The following is a 17,549-nucleotide window of genomic DNA, read 5'->3' as shown; positions in this document are numbered from 1 at the left end:
TTGCCAGTCATTCTGAAGTCTCTAAACTCTGAATTCTGGAAGATTTTTAGAAAGCCATTTGGTGGTAAAATCTGATCTGACCTGAATTAATTTTGTGGCAAAATCAGATCTGAATTAATGTGAGACCATGCCTAGATTTTATTAATTGCACTTACTGTGAATATTCATACATTTTCCTGAAGAAGTATTATGGTGTTTGGGTATCATGTGCTCCCCATGGGAGAAATGATATAATATACAATACATGCACTGTTTTATCTTTCTAAAATCTAAGAAATTTTAAATTCTCAAACCTATTTGTTTACAATAAGTGAAAATAAGAGAACATGGTCTTGTATTATTAGTATTATTATTGTAATTATTAGACTATAGTTACATTTCAATGACTCTGTTTACTTAGTCTTACTACATCCCATGCTCCAGAAGGAGGAAAGTGGAAATAAATCCCATCCTCCTCTATATGATTACCATTCATTTCAAGTGTCTGTCTGGACATACTCAGAGCACTGGTTTTTTAAAACTGTGATTGAATTTGTACATTCATTTGCCATGAATATCGCAAAACATTCATTTGTCCTAGGATGTTCCTATTCTATTGTGTACCTCAGTCTCAACAAAAGTTTTTGGATCTAACACTTGATTTGGTGATCTCAAAAAGACCCACATAGAGGCTAAAGTCTTGCGTATAATAACAGACACTCTGATTCAATCTTTTCCTTTTCCTTTGGCTTCCTTGTGGAGGTATCTGTTCAAGAGATACAGTCAATTTTAAGTACTAAATCCAAGATTAAGTAGATTTTGGTATCATTTCTAAGATACATTCATTTCCTTCCATTCTACAGATTCAACCAACACTTCCTTCTAGATTCTTGCATGTCAGGCACTCTTCCAGACACTGGTGATATAGAGGAGAATTAGATCTACTTTGAAATTTTATGGGGTATTTTAATATACCATTGTAAGGGAAATGACAAAATAGTGCACATACGAAAAATACAATTATTTATTGGATTGGACATAGCCTTTTCTTTCTTCAACTAGTGGAACTAATTCATACCTGAGGCAGTGGTATGAACAGAAGGACCTGTAGTTCTAGATTGTGGCCATTGCTGTAGTTATACATGGGACAAACAAAGTCCAACTACACAAAGTTCAACTATAGAAGTCCCAGTTCACATCCAATTTGGACAAAGTCACAGGGAGTGAAAGGCAATGGAGATCCTTAAAAGTTAAGACTCTTTACACATACTGAATGGTTGTGGGGGTTTGTGCCAGTGTATTTTATAAGTGAGTTGATTAAAAAGAAGCTGCAAAGTTGCTTTTACAACAGAAGTAATAGAGAAGAAGGTTTACAGTGTTTAGTATGTAAGTATATACTTAATAAGTAGACATAGGGTAACTATTACTGAAGTGGGAACTAGCTGCTAGATCCCTACAATGTTGAGATAGATGTCCCAGCTGCCTACTGGTTGTCTGCACATCACAGTGCTATGCTTACGCCATTGCATGGATACCCAAGAACTTCTGCTCTATTTCACATTTGTGCCCTTCTTGCTTTCAATTACTCTTCAAGGACTATGTTCAATCTACTTAACTTCCTGAAGGTGTTCCTTCTCAATGACAGTGTTCCAGGTTTCCTATCCTTTGTGTCTGTGCCATCCTGTTATACTTGATTGTCTATGCATTGTCCTGCCACACTGCCCCATGAGAATCAGCATCTCAGCCCCAGATCTGGTAGAAGAATCACCAAACGGAATATATTTTCATGGAATTATTGAACTTGAATAGCCAAACTTTCCATTTGTGATGAAGCTTCCTTGAATGTTATTGAAAAGTCAAAGATGCACTAGAAGATGTGTGCAGACATGCATGTTTTGGTTTTGAAATTCCGCTAGTGTAGAGGAGAAGATGAATCCTCATGAACCTTGTGCTTAAAGCCCAGATATCTTTGCTTGAAGGGCTTACAGGGGACAAACAAGAGTCTGTCTCCTTAGGAGGTAGGAACTGAGGGAAAATGAATAGAGCTCCCAGTGTGGCAGCCCATTCCATTTTATTTCTAGGAAGATTGAGTGCTTATGTCCTATTAAGATATGTAAGCAGAAGCATCATAAAGACTGAGAAATGCATTTGCTCTTGTTTTCCATCAAGCTGCTCACATGAAGAGGAGATGTAAGCAGACAAATGATGTGTAGGTACTATTCACTCATCAAGTATTTAATTGTGACATATTTACCGAGCACCTCCATGTTCTAGACCCTATGGTTCCAGAGATCCTAAAAGCAAAGAATTCCATTTTCCCCCTTGTCTCACTCCCAAAGTCATTTTTGAAACCTTGTCTAACCATAGGTCTATGGATATTCTCACTTGCATATATTGCACACTTGTAACTTAAAATGTCTAAAATCGATTTGAGCATTGTTATCAAGAACTAAATACTTCTCTTAGCTGATACTATCATTCTTCTTGTCACAAGGGCTCAGTATATCTGAATTATCTTTGAGACTCTCACTTACCGCTTATTTCTTTTTCTTAGTCTTTTGTAACCCTTCCTGAATAAATAACTTTTAGGTTTATTTCATGATTTTCAATGATTGTTCATAGTTTACTTCTAGAAATTTGCAGTTCCTCCCTGATATTAACGAAGTTGTGCAATTCCTTCCTCTTGTGTGTAGAGTGGACTTAGTGACTTGCTTCTTAAGGGAATATCAAAAAAGTGATAGGATGTTAGTTCCAAGATGAGGCTATAAAAGACTGACTTCTGTCTAGTTTACACACTCTCCTTTGCTTTGATTGCTCCCTCTGATGAAGTAAGCTGCCATGTTGGAGAGACCCATAGGACTAGGGCCTGAGGAAGGCCTTCAGCCAACAGCCAGTAAGAAACTGAGACCTCCGTCCAATAGCTTGTGGTTCTGGCCAACAGTCATGTGAGTGAGCTTGGAAGTGGATCCTTCCCCAGTTGAACTTTCATATGAGACTGCAGCTCCCAGCTGACACCTTGACATAGCCATGTGAGAGACTCTGAAGCAGAAGATTTAGCTAGGTCTTGACTGATTCCCATCCCACACAAACTGTGACTTAAGGAATGTGTTTTGTTTTAAGCGACTGTGTTGTGGGTTAATATGTTACACAGAAATAGATTACTAATAAAGTAGTAACTAATAGTTGTCTTTATTGCATAAGAGCATTGTTGGTAACATTCCCTTTCTGACTTGAAATGTCAGTCATGCCTCAACAATATCAACAACAAAACTCTGCATATCCCTCCAGGGCAGAGTTTTGTGGCTGAAACTTCATGAATGCTTAAATGTAGTTTCTGTTTTGCTGACTATCCTAGAGTCCTAGAAATTAAGCTTCAACAACCTGAACCTTCTGGAATTTCTCAAACAAGTCCAGAATGGCAGGATCACTCCTAAACCAGCCAGTTTGTGTATGTAGATACATTTATCTGCTTATGAAAAATGTTGTGGAGGTTTAAAACCAACCTTCTTTATATAGAAAAAAATCAGATGGTAGGACCAAGTATATATGACCTGTGTAGAATAAGCTAGAATCAGTTTAATATCTAATAATTCCAAAGAAAATGTCTCCACCTTGAGAAAGATATAGATTAATCCAAATAATTAATTGGTGTCATGTTGAAAGAGAAGTAAATTTAATGGTGTTGTCCTGAATTCCATTGCTTTCCATCTCTGTGTGTGATGAGGTTGTTTTGCACGTGTAAACAGTCCAAGGCAACTTCCTGGGTGGATTTTGCTGGGTTTCTATCATTTGCAGGGTCCTACAGTTGAGAATATAAACTCTGATTGCATATATCTTTGGTTACTTAAAATTCTGCCCATTCACAAAGGTTTTTCTCAAGGTCAAGTCAACAGAAATATAAGAAAGAGGAATCATTGTGAAAAGTAGGTAGGATCTGAAGAACAATGATGCCAGAGCAAAGAGGGAGCCAGGCAGTAAATAGTCATTTGGCCTGCAGATGGATACAGCTGAAGACAAACCTATGTCTTTGTTCAATTCTATGCTTGAGCAAGTAAGTCTCATATTAGATAATAATTCAGAAAATGTTTGGGTGATGGGCAAAAAATAGAACACATGGAAGAGCAATCAACAAAGAAGATGGTATTTATCTCTATAGGAGCTTCTGGATGATTAGATGTTTGTTTACAACTAGCCTTTAGAAAGTATGAGGCTAAGTGAGGGTTGTCTTCTTGACCAGTCCTCTTTGGACACTCTCCTCCAGTGTTCTATGTTTTGGATCCTGACCTTATAGCCTATTATCATGCTATTTCCAGGCTTACTTTGATCACCATTCCATCCTTTCTATTAAATTTTCTTTCCTCTTATCTCCTTCATTTCAGTTTGGTTCTCTGTGAATCCAAATGGTCCAGTAGCACATCCAGCAAATATTTCTAGGTATTAAGAGAATCCTTTTAGAGATAAAGTCTTAGTCCTTCTCATCTAAATCAATTGTGATTTCTTAATAATGTGTTATATGTATGGAAGAAATCGCTGGAGTTCATCAGTTTTCATGTTCTCCTCTTTTTACTGGGGACAGAGCAGGATCACATTCTCCAAACTCCCTTGCAGTCAGTTGAGGCCATAGGACTATGAGCTGGCCAGTGGATGTGGTCAAAAGTGATACACATTACTTTCATGACTGGCCCATAACCATCCCTCTCTTTACCTCATAATTCTTAATCCTCTCTCTTTTTCCTTTTTTTGTGGATGAATGGAAAGCATTGTGAGGCTCTGGAGAGAAGTGGAGCCAAAGATGGAAGAAACGGAAGCCTGTTTCTCTAAATGAATGTGTGACACAACTCTTACTGTAGACCAGCATTGGCCTGTGACATGAGAATTAAATAAACTTTTACTGTGGTTAACTACTTCTGTTTTGAACTTTTCTGTCATGGTGTTTAGGTGTCTGATTAATACCTGAGTGACAGCTTTTATGGCTTGAGCTTTATCATAATGGGAGATATTGTACAGTAAAGTCAATAGATCCCAGCAAAATACCAAATGGATTTTTAGATTAATCTTCTCCTAGCACCATTCTCATTCCATTCATTTCATAGAGACTAGCAAATTCTCAGATTCACTGATTAAAGCCTCATGCTTTCTATTATCCTGTCTTTACCTTCTAATGGATTGAATGGGAAGTGTAAGGAAGTTGTGAGGTCTCTGTGTGAAGAAACCATGAGGACCACAAAAGAGAAATGTTAATCATGTGATGTGATGTGATGAAGGTGGTAGCTAATGCTATGGGGGTAATAATATAGTAATATATAAGTTTATCATATCAACATGATTTACACCTTAAACTTACATGATGTTACATGTCAATTATATCTCAACAAACCTGGAAAAAAAACTCCCAAGAAACAAAAAAACAGAAACAATGAGACATTTGGGCCTATCCAGTCTGTGATTGGGATAATTCTGCTCTCTAATGGGGATTCAGTTGCTTCCCATGGGAGTGCTTAGCATCTGTGTTTGCTTAAGCCTTTCATGAATCCAGGTGAGCTGTCCAAAGCCTCTACTCATCAGTGTTAATTTTTCCTGAATACTCCCAATTACAGCATTACCTCCTTCTGCCAGGAGGAAACCATGGCCTTGGAGTGATTTGGGGATCCTCTGTCCCTAGTAGAAATTACAGATTTGCATTGCTCAGGAGACCACAGATGGAGTTTTTCCTTCCAAACGTCAAATACTGGTATTGACTCCAGGAGTGTACTACTTCGTGGCTAAAACGAGCTCACTGTTGCATGAACGTGGCACACTCTTACATCAGTCTTTCCCTCCACAAATACTGACTTCTTTGCCTAGACTGTCCCTTTCTATCTTTTTCCCCTTGAAAAGGTCTCCTCACTGTCGAATGTCCTTTGAAGCTCTCAAGTAAAGTGCCTACAATATTTCCACTGCACTTTGTCCATATCCTCTTATAGCATCTTGGAGTGTGCCTGTAGGACAGTGACTATCTTTAATCTTTCTGCAGCAGTCTGAATCCCACCTCTGCCAAGCACATAATATGTACTCTGTAAATATATGTGGAATGAATAATTGAAAGCGAGTAGTGGAAGACATAATGGGTCTCACCTTAAAGCGGTATCACCCATGGGTCCCCAGTACGTACTATAGGACCAGCCTCTTTTAGGACCCCATGGTATCCATAGATGCCCCTTTCTTCTTGGCATTAAGGTGATCTCTGGACATTTTGAGGAAGTGAAATTTAATATCTATCTTTAAATTTCAGTGTTAGCACATCCTCATAGAATTTAAATCTTTTCTGAATGCCATAGTCGTTTCTTTAGTTTCCTCATGGCTGACTTCATTTCCTGATTTCTCAGGGTGTAGATCATAGGATTGAGCAAAGGAGAGATGACAGTGAAGGTGACAGAAATGGCAGTATCTGTGGGGAGGGCAGTGAAGGGCCGGGCATAGACATAGATGCAGGGCACAAAGTGCAGGGTCACCACAGTGATGCGTGAGGTGCAGGTGGAGATGGCTTTCCTCCTGCCCTCTCCGGTATGAGATCTCAGCATCCTCAGGATGACTGTGTAGGATATGAGGAGAAAGAAGAATATAAACCAACTGACCAATCCATTATTAGAGATCATCAGGAGCTCCAGAGTGAAGGTGTCAGTGCAGGCGAGTTTGAGCACCTGGGGGACATCACAGTAGAAAGTGGCAAGAACATTGGGTCCACAGAAGGGGAGGGGCAGCAAGAGGGAAATTTGCACAATGGAGTGGACAAAGCCCCCCACCCAGGAGGCCACAACCGGGCTAGCGCATCGTCCCCTATTCATGATGGTCATATAATGGAGGGGTTTTGAGATGGCTATGTAGCGATCAAATGCCATCACAGAGAGAGAAAAAACATCCGCACCTCCCAGAAGGTGGAAGAAGAACATTTGAGTGACACAGCCACTGAAGGAGATGGTTTTTCTCTCTGACAGAAGATCAGCTAGGACCTTAGGCGCTGTGATGGAGAAAAAGCAGATGTCAAGAACAGATAGATTGCGGAGCAGGAAGTACATGGGAGTGTGAAGGTGAGCTTCGCAGGTAACTGTAACCATGATGAGGAGGTTTCCCATCAGAGTTGTCATGTACACGAAAAACAAGAAGACAAATGAGACCCAGCTCAGCTCTCGAGACTGGGTAATTCCCAGGAAAATAAATTCTTTCACTGTGGTATAATTTCCCTGCTCCATTGGGTCCCAGATCCTTTTTGAAGTATATCTCTGGAAGAAATAAAAGTGCAGTTAAAGAAAGTTTTATGAAATCTACTGTTGTCTTTCTGTCACTTGCGTCTGATGCTTTCCTGGGGAGGAAGTTCATCTTTTATGTATGTGGCCGTGCCTGCAATTCTGTGCCACCAGTGGAAGAGGACCCAGGTTTTTGACTCAGTCATCCAAACAGGTAGGTTCTATCACTGTGGCCACTGAAACACAGGTGACAGATCCGTGAACCTATTCAATTGTACTTTTAATACAAAATATGACAGTTATTAAAAAATAAGCATGAATTTGATATGAAGAATGTTTCTTCACAAAAGACACCATTATGCGAATTAACAGACAACCTGCAAATGGGAGGATATTTACAATACGTATACTAAGAAAAGCTTCAGGTCCAAAATATGTAAAGAATTTTACAAATCAGTAAAGAACAATAGATGTTGAAAGAGAAAACAGCAAAGACACTAACCAAAACTTTACCAAGGAGGATATTCAAATTCCAATTCAACTTCATGAATTATCAGGGAAATGTAAATTGAAATTACAGCAAGGAACTACTACCTACATACCAAAATGGCTAAACTGAAAAAGATGAAAAATATCTTGTGATGGTGAAGACGTGGAACAACTGGAACCTCTCATAGCCTGCTGGTGGGTGTGCAAATCGGGAGAATCACTTTGCTGTCTGATTATATCTGCTAACGCCATTATCTATATCCATATCCATATCTATACCTATATCTATGTATATCTATCTAATCACCTATCTTAGAATGGATACATATATATAGTTCATTCAGTTGTACGTATTGATTTTTCTGAGGATACATCTCCGTCCTCAGAATAATCTATTTCACTCCTAGGAAGTATGTACATATGTGCATATGTCATCTCCACCAAGATGTATCCTAGAATATTCATAGAAGCACTGTTTGTAATTGCCTCAAACTGGAAATGACGCAAATGCCCATCAACAGTAGAAAAGATAAATAAATTGTTAAATTCATACAATACCATAGAGCCATGGGAATGATCAATGTATGGTACATGAAACAACACAAATGTCTCATAAGCACAATGTAGAGTCTAAGCCAGGCACAACAGAGTGTGCACCCACTTATTTTGTTCACATAAAGAACAAAAAGTATACCAAACTAAAGGAAATATGAGGGAGGATTTTGAACTACTGAGAATGTTCTGTTTCTTAATCTAGGTGCTTGTTACAAAAATTTATTGCTTGTGTGAAAATTCATTGAGCTGTACACTAATGTGCATTTTTCTGTATGTTTGTATATTATCCTTCAGCAGAAAGTTAAAAATAATGAACATGGTGATTATAACATTTTAATCTCATGTCTAAAGAATGACTTTCATCCAAGTGAGGTTTAATTGACGACCCACTTCATAACGGTTACTTTTATAGTTATATAGTTACAGCCTTTACCAGCTACAACTTGAGTTACCTTTTTATCTTTTTCTCACCCACAGACTTTAGGTCCTCCCGAATTCTTGTGTTAGGCAGGTTGCCCTTCTGTCCACATGTAGTGCCTTCTCAGATTCTGATTTTTGTTTCTCTATGTTTTCTTTACTTTGTTCTTTAAACCTCAGAAAAAAATCCTTAAAAGACCATGTTTCCCCAAGCAGCACTCTCATTTTTGCTGACCTGGAAGAATAAGATAAGAGCCTCCTTTCGGATTCCATGGTCATCAGTTCGGATTCATCTCAGTCTCCTCGTCTTTGGTGTTTATGTCAATGGCACAGAGTGATACGAACACATGTTCAGAATAACGATTGTGGGAAATTTCAGGTCTCTAGCATCTCAGATGTAAGAATTCCCTACACTATACTTACCATGGCTAGAAGGTGGAGAAATCACCCCTAAAGCACTGTTCAGTTAATCTAGAGTGTGGAAACAGATTTTAATGAATGACAGCAGTCCACTCTAGAATCTTCCTTTTGGATATTGGACTGATAAGTCAATGGTTTTCAAATCTTCTGCTGAGGAAACCACTGCAACAAGCCTCATAGATTACGTTGTCACTTGTGCTCTCCTTTCCTCCTTTCTTTTCCTCCCCTGTTTCTCTTTCCTTCTTTGCTTCCTTCTTCTAGATATTTCTGTGACCGTATGAGGGTTCAGCAGAGCAACAGAATAAATAGGACATATATAGATATACAAGGTAAAATTATAATGAAGAGTTGGCTCACGTGATTATGGAAGCTGAGAAGTCCCAAGATCTGCTGTCTGCAAGTTGGAGACCCCGGAAGGCTGATGGTATAATTCAGTGCTAGTTTGATGACCTGAGAAGTAGGGAAGGCAATGTGTAAATCGCAGTCCGAGGGAAGGAGACAATGAGATGAGATGTCCCAGCTCACGCTGTGAGGCAGGGAAAATGGGGCACATTTCTCCTTCCTCCACCTTTTGTTCTACTCAGACCCTCAGTGAATTGGATGATGTGTACCTTAATTGAGAAGGCAATTAGTCTGCTTTACGGAGTCCATCTATTCAACTGCTAATCTCATCTGGAAACACTCTCAGAGACACACCCAGAAATAATGTTTAATCTGGGCGCCATGTCGCCTGTCAAGTTGACAGAAATTAACCATCATAATGACATTGAGATGGTCTTTTTGAGTGAAAGGCGACTCAAACATAGATCTTTTCATCAGGAGGTTTACAGTTAAGACAATAAGAGTGTTGCAGGTGGTGGAGTCGGCAGAAAGAAAAGGGAGGAGGTCCAAAATCATGAGGATGTATATGAAAATAGCCCCATTTGGGCATACGATGTTTGTAAACTCCATCCAGGAGGTGTGCTGAACAGTATCATATCCCACACTTGCATTTTGGATACACATGTGTGGATCCTCTGGAACAGTCAGGCAATTTGGATTTTACCACCTTCCTAGTTGGTGTGGCCTTGGGCAAATCACTCCATAATTGTACCAAACTCATGAGAAATACATGGGAGTTTCACAGGGAATGGCTTAGAGTCAATTCTCAGCCTGCACCGCTATAATTTATCTACCACACGAAAATAATGAGACCTACCTCATACACAAGGTGCTTCTAAGGAATAGATGAGATTGTATGTCTGTTTAGGAAACTGAAAGCAGCTGAGGAATCTGATTTTGCCAGTCTCATCAGCTCCAGGTGAGTGCTTCTTTCCTTATACATGCCAGGTTCATCTGTGGGGTTGTCTGGGACTGGTTCATCTTGCTATTGATTGTGTCGTTCAAAGCCCTCTTCTCAACACTTGAGGTAAGTGACAAATACTCTCTCTCCTCTAGGGACTTTTTTCTTTTTCACTTATGAATTTGAGCTAAGACGCGTTCAAAAAATCAGAGTATTGTATCATACACCTCCTTAGAAACATAAATAAATTTGTGTATGCAGTTTAGATATAGTTATTTATATTACAATCCTTTATGGAAAGAAAATAGATTATAATCCTCATTTACAAATCCAATCATCTTGATATCAGGCCCCAGGGGGGTCCATGCTACTTTCAAGGTCTCAACATTATGTAAATGTTGGCAAAATAATGGAGGTCTGCTTTGCTGAAGTTTGTTTTTAGAAAACTTTTGTGGAGTGATTCTTGCACTGACTGCTTCATTTTATCTCTCCAAAACCTATAATATCCATGTGAAATTGATATTATTGTCTTGATTTTATAGATGAGAAACTGAGACACAGAAAGATTAAGTAACTTGCTCAAGGTCTCCCAGCTGGTAAAGCCAGGTCTCAATCCTAGATTTGTCTCATTCCAAAGACTTATGCTCTTAACTACTGCAACTATAGTTCTTCCCAGTGTTGATCAGCCCTTCCCAGAAAATGGTACAAAGAAAAAGGCTCAGAAAAATCTTTTTCAAAACAAGTTAGTCTGTGGGTGTAAGGAGCCTGCAGGTGGTGAGTGAGAGCTGTGACTGAGACTGCCATAGTATGAGATGATGTCAGAAGTGACTCTGAAAAAAAAAAGCAGAGTTTGAAGAAAGCAAATTTTATAGTCATTGTGGGTACCTCAACCAACTGCCTGGATCAGCTTCATAGTGCTTCAGTGGCAGGGGAAATGAGTTCTGAGTAGCATCTCCTCAAACATGAACTCTCAAAAGCAATGGATCTGGTCTGTTCCTATGGATGCTGTCTTTTTGTAAAGAGTGGGAAGGATACTTTGAAAGTATAGGATTATGCACATTGTAGTGAAACTCATGCATATAAGAGGAGGAAGGGGGCAAATGGATAGAGAAATATAATTTTATGTGTTGCAAGGTCAAAATAAGGATCACAGGATTTCTTAAAAATCACACCAAAGGGGACCATCCTTTGGAAAGAAGCTTATCAAGCATCTCGTAAGAACCTGCAAACTGAATGTTATCCCTATACTCCAGCTTCCCACTGAGGAAATGCTGCTCCTTTTTCTCTTTCCTAACATTGAAAAGCCTCTACTCTTGAATGAATCTCTAAAAATTTTAGGAACATTATTCATATTCAGTTGCACATGAGGACACAGATAAGCTAGCCATTCAAAGACCTTGCTTAAAGCCCCAAACTTCTACTTCCAGACAAGAAGCAAAGCTGGCTAGGAAGCATATAATGAATTTAGGAAGGCTTTTAGAGTGCTGTTTTTCAAGGCAATCACCCTCCTGAGAGCTTGGGATATGAACACCTTCTCAATTGCCTTCAAATAATTTTCAACCTCAACATCATGCCAAGTAGAATACATCCCATCCCCTTGAGTCAACTGACCTTCTAATATTTTTCAAGCCACACCTCCCAATTTCCTAGTCATGAAAAACTAACCTTTTTCTTTTCTTCATTAAGAGTTTTGGTTTCAAAAGGAACATTCCACACAATGGCAGCATTTTTGACAAATAAGCCCTAACAGCTTATCAGTTTTAGAAGTTCACACACACCAACACTAACTGACATCAGTCTTCAAGTGGGAAATTGATCCTCTTATAATGCTCCAACTGCATCTTATAAGATGTAGGTTCTGGGGAAATTCATTGTTTAATGGAAAGCCTAGCTCAAGGCTAGTGATTTTTTTTTATCTTCTTCCTTCATATGGGAAATGGCAACCTCAGGGAATCATATCATTCAACAATTCCACTTTGCCTTACCATGACTCAACTACGTCTATTAGTCTGTCAGCCACAAGCCTATTAAAGTAATCAATAAAGGGAATATAGTTGCATATGGATGTGGAAACTGAGTGACCAATTCAATGGAGTTCCTGTGGGAGTCATTAAAATGTCATCAAGCCCTCCTCCTCTCTCTCCCTCATCTCCATGTTCCATCTCACATGTACATGCAGAGGCACCAGTGCACTTTCAGTACACATATGTTTCTCTAGACAGTGCATCATCCCTCTTGGTTCAAGAAGAAAGCATTTTAAACTACACCAGGGGCTGTGCTGTCTTCCTTCTAACCAAAATTGCTTTGCTTTAATTGACTGAGATGTAAAGCTTAATTAAAAGAGTAGTAATGGAAAAATCAAATCTTTGTGGCTACTGTCAGGGCAGCTGTCAGAGATTGATTGATGTGGATTTATATGTCCAATTTCGTTGAATGCAATGTGTTCATTTATACCACACAATCATATTAATCTACATCTCTAAGACCCACAGCTCCCTTAGAATCTAGGAAGGTAGCCTAGTGACAGCTGTTGATGTTCATCAGGTTAATTACTTCAGAATTATTTTATGTTATTGTGTTCACAGGTACCCAGAGATGTTGATCATTGAAATATTTGATTCAGGGAGCAATGTAAGAAAGGGTATTTTGAAAGCTATGTGTGTGTCCAGAGCAGCCAGTCGACTTTTGCATGGGTCTTAGCAGCAGAGCTTAAAAATAATAAAGGCTGATTTAGTTGGAAAAAATGCAGCCCACCTTTAGATTTTACACCATCCAGATCAATGATAGATGTTTTTGTAATCAGATGTAATTCTTTCCCCTTCCCCTGGATTATTGAATCAGATTGTGTTGTGTGTTTAAACGTGGCTTGAGGAAGTCTCAGGGACAGTGATATGGCAAGGGTTCTTTGGTTCTTGGTCTCTTGGGGTTATGCTTCTGAGATACAGTTAGTGATTCAGACCCCATAGATCTTTGGTGCCATCCAATTCTGACATAGTGATAAAAATCTGATTTGAGTAAGTCACGAGACATAGGAAGGAGAGAAAAGGACACGTTGGCATGAAATAGACTGTAAAGTAGTTTGTGGTATGCATTTTTCATAGGCAATTTCATATAGGAAAGCTTAGAGACTCGCGACCAGTGCTGCCTGAGCAAAGGAAGCAGGACCTTGTGAACGGTGACTCGACAAATGTGAATTATTCTTAGAATTTTCATTTTAGGGGAAGCAGGTTAATATTGTAAAAATTTAGTATTGATAGACCAGGTGACAAGCAATTGCAATGAATTGAACCAGTTTGGCAATGAATGCTTATGGTGCCATTCCAGATCCAAAGTGGGACATAAGTAAATTTTGTCCTCAACGCTCAATATACTTTGGCTAACTCTACTTGGGCCCTTCTCTGTCCTGGGTGCTCTGACATCTTGTTCTGATCCCTTATCTCTACTCTAGAAGCCAAGGGTTTATATTTGACCCATTACCTTCTTTTAATATGAAACTCTCCTATGCTTTATCTCAACAGTTTCTGGATGACTCTTTAAGTTGTAACAATAATAAGCAAAGCTATTGTCATATTTTAATGACCAAAAGCTGGAAATTTTAAGATGAAAGATGCTTTGAATTCAACGTACATTCCCATGTTTTCTACCCCATCAGTTTTTTCCCAATAATGAGGAGTATGGGTCCTGTAGGAGAAGAGTGTAACAGGTCGATGGGGATTAGGGTTAGGGTTGGGTCAGAATGTGCGTAATGCACAGCCATTTGGATGATATTAATAATGACATTAGCCTTTCACTGAGCATATACTACCTGCCAGGCATTGTATGTTTCACATATACCATCTCATTTTAACCCTGACAACAACTCCATGACATGTAAATAAGTACCTTTTTATAGGTGACCTATGACTTCTGAAGACATAAAATAACCTGCTCAAGATTAGGCAACTGGGGGATGGCAGAGATAGGATTTGGACCCAAGGCTATATGACTCTGAGGTTAGAGCATTCAGCTATAATGGTTTACTTTTACCATGATTTCCCAGACAAAAACACTAGCCTATACTTCTTCACAAACACCAATAGATTGAAAAACAGACTGTTTAGGGTTTTATCTTCTTTAATCCTTCCTTTCTCTCTTGGGCAGTGAGAAGTGGGAAGAGTGTAAATTCTCAATGGAGAAGCCAATCTGAGATTGGCCCTGGTAAGGCTGGACTAGAAGATCAGTTTTGGAATAATGAGAATGGCTTGCTCTTTGTGTAGGATCTCTGAGGTTCTGCCTTTGTCTAAACCTACCACAAGAATGTGAATCTGGTACATGTAGTTCTGCATGAGATAAATCCCTGTAGGCCATTATTGGAAATCTTTCAAGCCTTCTTCATTCCTGATAGGAATCCAGGAGGACAACCATTGTGCGCCTTTGAGGTTCTCAAGAGGTCACAAGCCCATGTAGAGTTCAACTAAGCAGAAAAAATGTCTTAATCTGTGATGGGCCATATGTCCCCATATATGTGTGCTTCAGATGCACTGATCATGAAATCTTTCTAGAACAGGATCACAGTTTGGCATAGACAGGTCCAGTAATGTAATAAATTACATCCACATAGTTTAAGAGCAATCAATCGGGTATCTGAAGACTTATCTCTGTAATTAAGTGGATGTGGGATCTTGAGCAAATCACTCTAACTCTAGGCTTCTGTTTACCTACCTCTTGAAAAGGAGATGGATTCAATCATTCTCTTCACTTGCCATATAGTTGTCCTGATTGACACATTGTTACTTTGATCTTCGAATGGAAATACATCAATGAGCTCAAACGTATAACACTAGTTCCTTCATGCTTACCAGAAGCTTGGGTTACCAGCAACCTATTAACTTTACTAGGAAAATAAATTGTTACCTAGTAAATGTATATTAGTTTATTGACAACATATTTGAGTATGTAAATAGAACTTGTGGGAAAAATAATGTATTTAGTCCTTGGTGATGAAGAGGTTGGAAACTCTTACTCTATTCCACCACAGAAGGCATGAGTCTTCTCTTCAGTCTCTTCATGGCTGACTTCATTTCTTGGTTCCTCAGAGTGTAGATCAAGGGGTTCATCAGAGGGGAGATGACAGTGAAGGTGACAGAGATGGCTTTATCTGTGGGGAGGGCAGTGAAGGGCCGGGCATAGACATAGATGCAGGGCACAAAGTGCAGGGTCACCACCGTGATGTGTGCGGTGCAGGTGGAGATGGCTTTCCTCCTGCCCTCCCCTGCCTGAGACCTCAGCATCATTAGGATGACTGTGTAGGACACAAGCAGGAAGATAAACCACAGGGTAGTCACTAAGCCATTGTTGGAAATCATCAGGAGCTCAAGTGCAAAGGTGTCTGTACAGGCGAGTTTGAGGATCTGGGGGACATCGCAGTAGAAAGTGTCAAGAACATTGGGTCCACAGAAAGGGAGGGGCAGCAACAGGGAAATTTGCATGATGGAGTGGACAAAGCCCCCCACCCAGGAAACCAAAATGAGGGCAGTGCATCGTCCCCTACTCATGATGGTGACATAATGCAGGGGCTTGGAGATGGCTGCGTAGCGATCAAATGCCATCACAGAGAGAGAGAAAATATCCGCTCCACCAAGCAGGTGGAAGAAAAATATTTGCATCATGCAGGTAGTATAGGATATGGTCTTTATCTTTGACAGAAGGTCTGCATGGACCTTTGGAGCAGTGATGGAGGAGAAGCAGATGTCAAGGATGGCTAGATTGCGGAGCAGGAAGTACATGGGGGTGTGAAGGCGAGACTCACAGGTCACAGTGACCATGATGAGGAGGTTTCCCAGCAGAGTTGTCATGTACACAAAACACAAGAAAATAAATAAGACCAAACTCAGATCTTGTGACTGAGTAAGTCCTAGAAATATAAATTCTTTTACCCTGGTGCCATTTCCCAACTCCATTGAATCATATTTCTTCTTCTTCGTATTGCTTGGAAAAAATTAAAAGTGTTATTTCAGAAAGTGTTTACTTTCCCTTAATAGATTCATGTTTACAGAGTCAGGTATTAGGTCAGAAAACTAGTGAGGTGTTATCAGTACATGAAGAGCCTTTCCAAGGTTATTGCTAACATGTCCTACATGACATCTCATTACACAAGCATGCATTTAGTTATTGTCTTCTTCTGTAATTTATAAGTATTTCAGAAAATGCATAAAAATAGTGTTCTCAGAATATAAGTTCCAAGTATCCAAGATAAACAAGTGAATGTTAAATATTCAGAAATGGAGTATTTTGGCACAAGGGATACAAAAATGGATGCAGTTTGGTGTGTGGATAAGACAATGCCTATTAGGTACGACGGGGGTCCTTTGAGGATCCGCACGAGTATGGGTTTTTTTCCAGACTGGGTGCTCCGTTTAAATACTTTAAGAACTCCTATCTGCAACATGGTTGTCCTTCAACTGAATTTCACAGAAGCACTCCTCCTTTTTTTGAATCACAAGTTTAATGCTGTGAAAAATTAGAAAATTTTAAAGCTGTAAAATTCTTCTCTATTGTTCTTATCTTCCTTAAATGGATTTCTTTGTTTCTGTCTTTACTTTAAACTACTTTAGGTACCAAAAGCCCTGGAGTTGAATAACTCCTCAGCTATGAAATAAAAGTGGTAACGCAGAGCTTCTCTTATGTTCACTGGTCAAATTTATTTCCTAAATGCTATTTTTTTATTGTGCTGTCATTGACATAAAATAGAATCATATGTTTGAAGCGTACACCTTGATAAATTTTGACATAAGCGTATACCTACGAAATCATCACTGTGTTGAAGATAGTTAATATATTTATCAATGCAAAAATGTCTTTGTGGCCATTTATAATATGTCCCTTCTGCCCTTCCTTCTTCAGGTAACCATTGATCTGTGCTCTGTCGCTATGTATTAGTTTGTGTTTTCTAGAACTTTCTATAAATGGAATCCTACAATGTGTACTCTCTTTTTGTTTGGCTTCTTTCACTTACAAAATACATCCATGTTTTTGCATGCGCCAATATTTTTTTCCTTTTTATAGTATGCATGTGCCACATTTTGTTTTTCAGTTTGCCTGTTGATGAATCTTTGGATTGTTTCTAGTTTTTGGCTATTACACATAAAGCTTTTATGAATGTTCGTGTATAGGTCTTTGTGTGGACATATGTTCCCATTTCTCTT

At 39.1% G+C, this 17,549-nt stretch overlaps 2 protein-coding genes across 2 annotated transcripts; both read right to left on the bottom strand.

Moving 5' to 3' along the window:
* Positions 1-6,272: 6,272 nt before the first annotated feature.
* LOC123282351 (olfactory receptor 4D9-like) lies at positions 6,273-7,208 on the bottom strand. Its single transcript, XM_044763061.1, has one exon. The coding sequence runs from the start codon at positions 7,206-7,208 to the stop codon at positions 6,273-6,275; it is 936 nt and encodes a 311-aa protein (XP_044618996.1).
* Positions 7,209-15,368: 8,160 nt separating this feature from the next.
* Positions 15,369-16,304, bottom strand: LOC106823271 (olfactory receptor 4D11-like). Its single transcript, XM_070503744.1, has one exon. The coding sequence runs from the start codon at positions 16,302-16,304 to the stop codon at positions 15,369-15,371; it is 936 nt and encodes a 311-aa protein (XP_070359845.1).
* Positions 16,305-17,549: the final 1,245 nt, after the last annotated feature.

This window comes from Equus asinus, unplaced genomic scaffold (assembly GCF_041296235.1).
Source record: "Equus asinus isolate D_3611 breed Donkey unplaced genomic scaffold, EquAss-T2T_v2 contig_800, whole genome shotgun sequence".
Taxonomy (NCBI): domain Eukaryota; kingdom Metazoa; phylum Chordata; class Mammalia; order Perissodactyla; family Equidae; genus Equus; species Equus asinus.
Note: the sequence above shows the minus strand (reverse complement) of the source record. Positions and strands in the feature narration are given on the sequence as shown.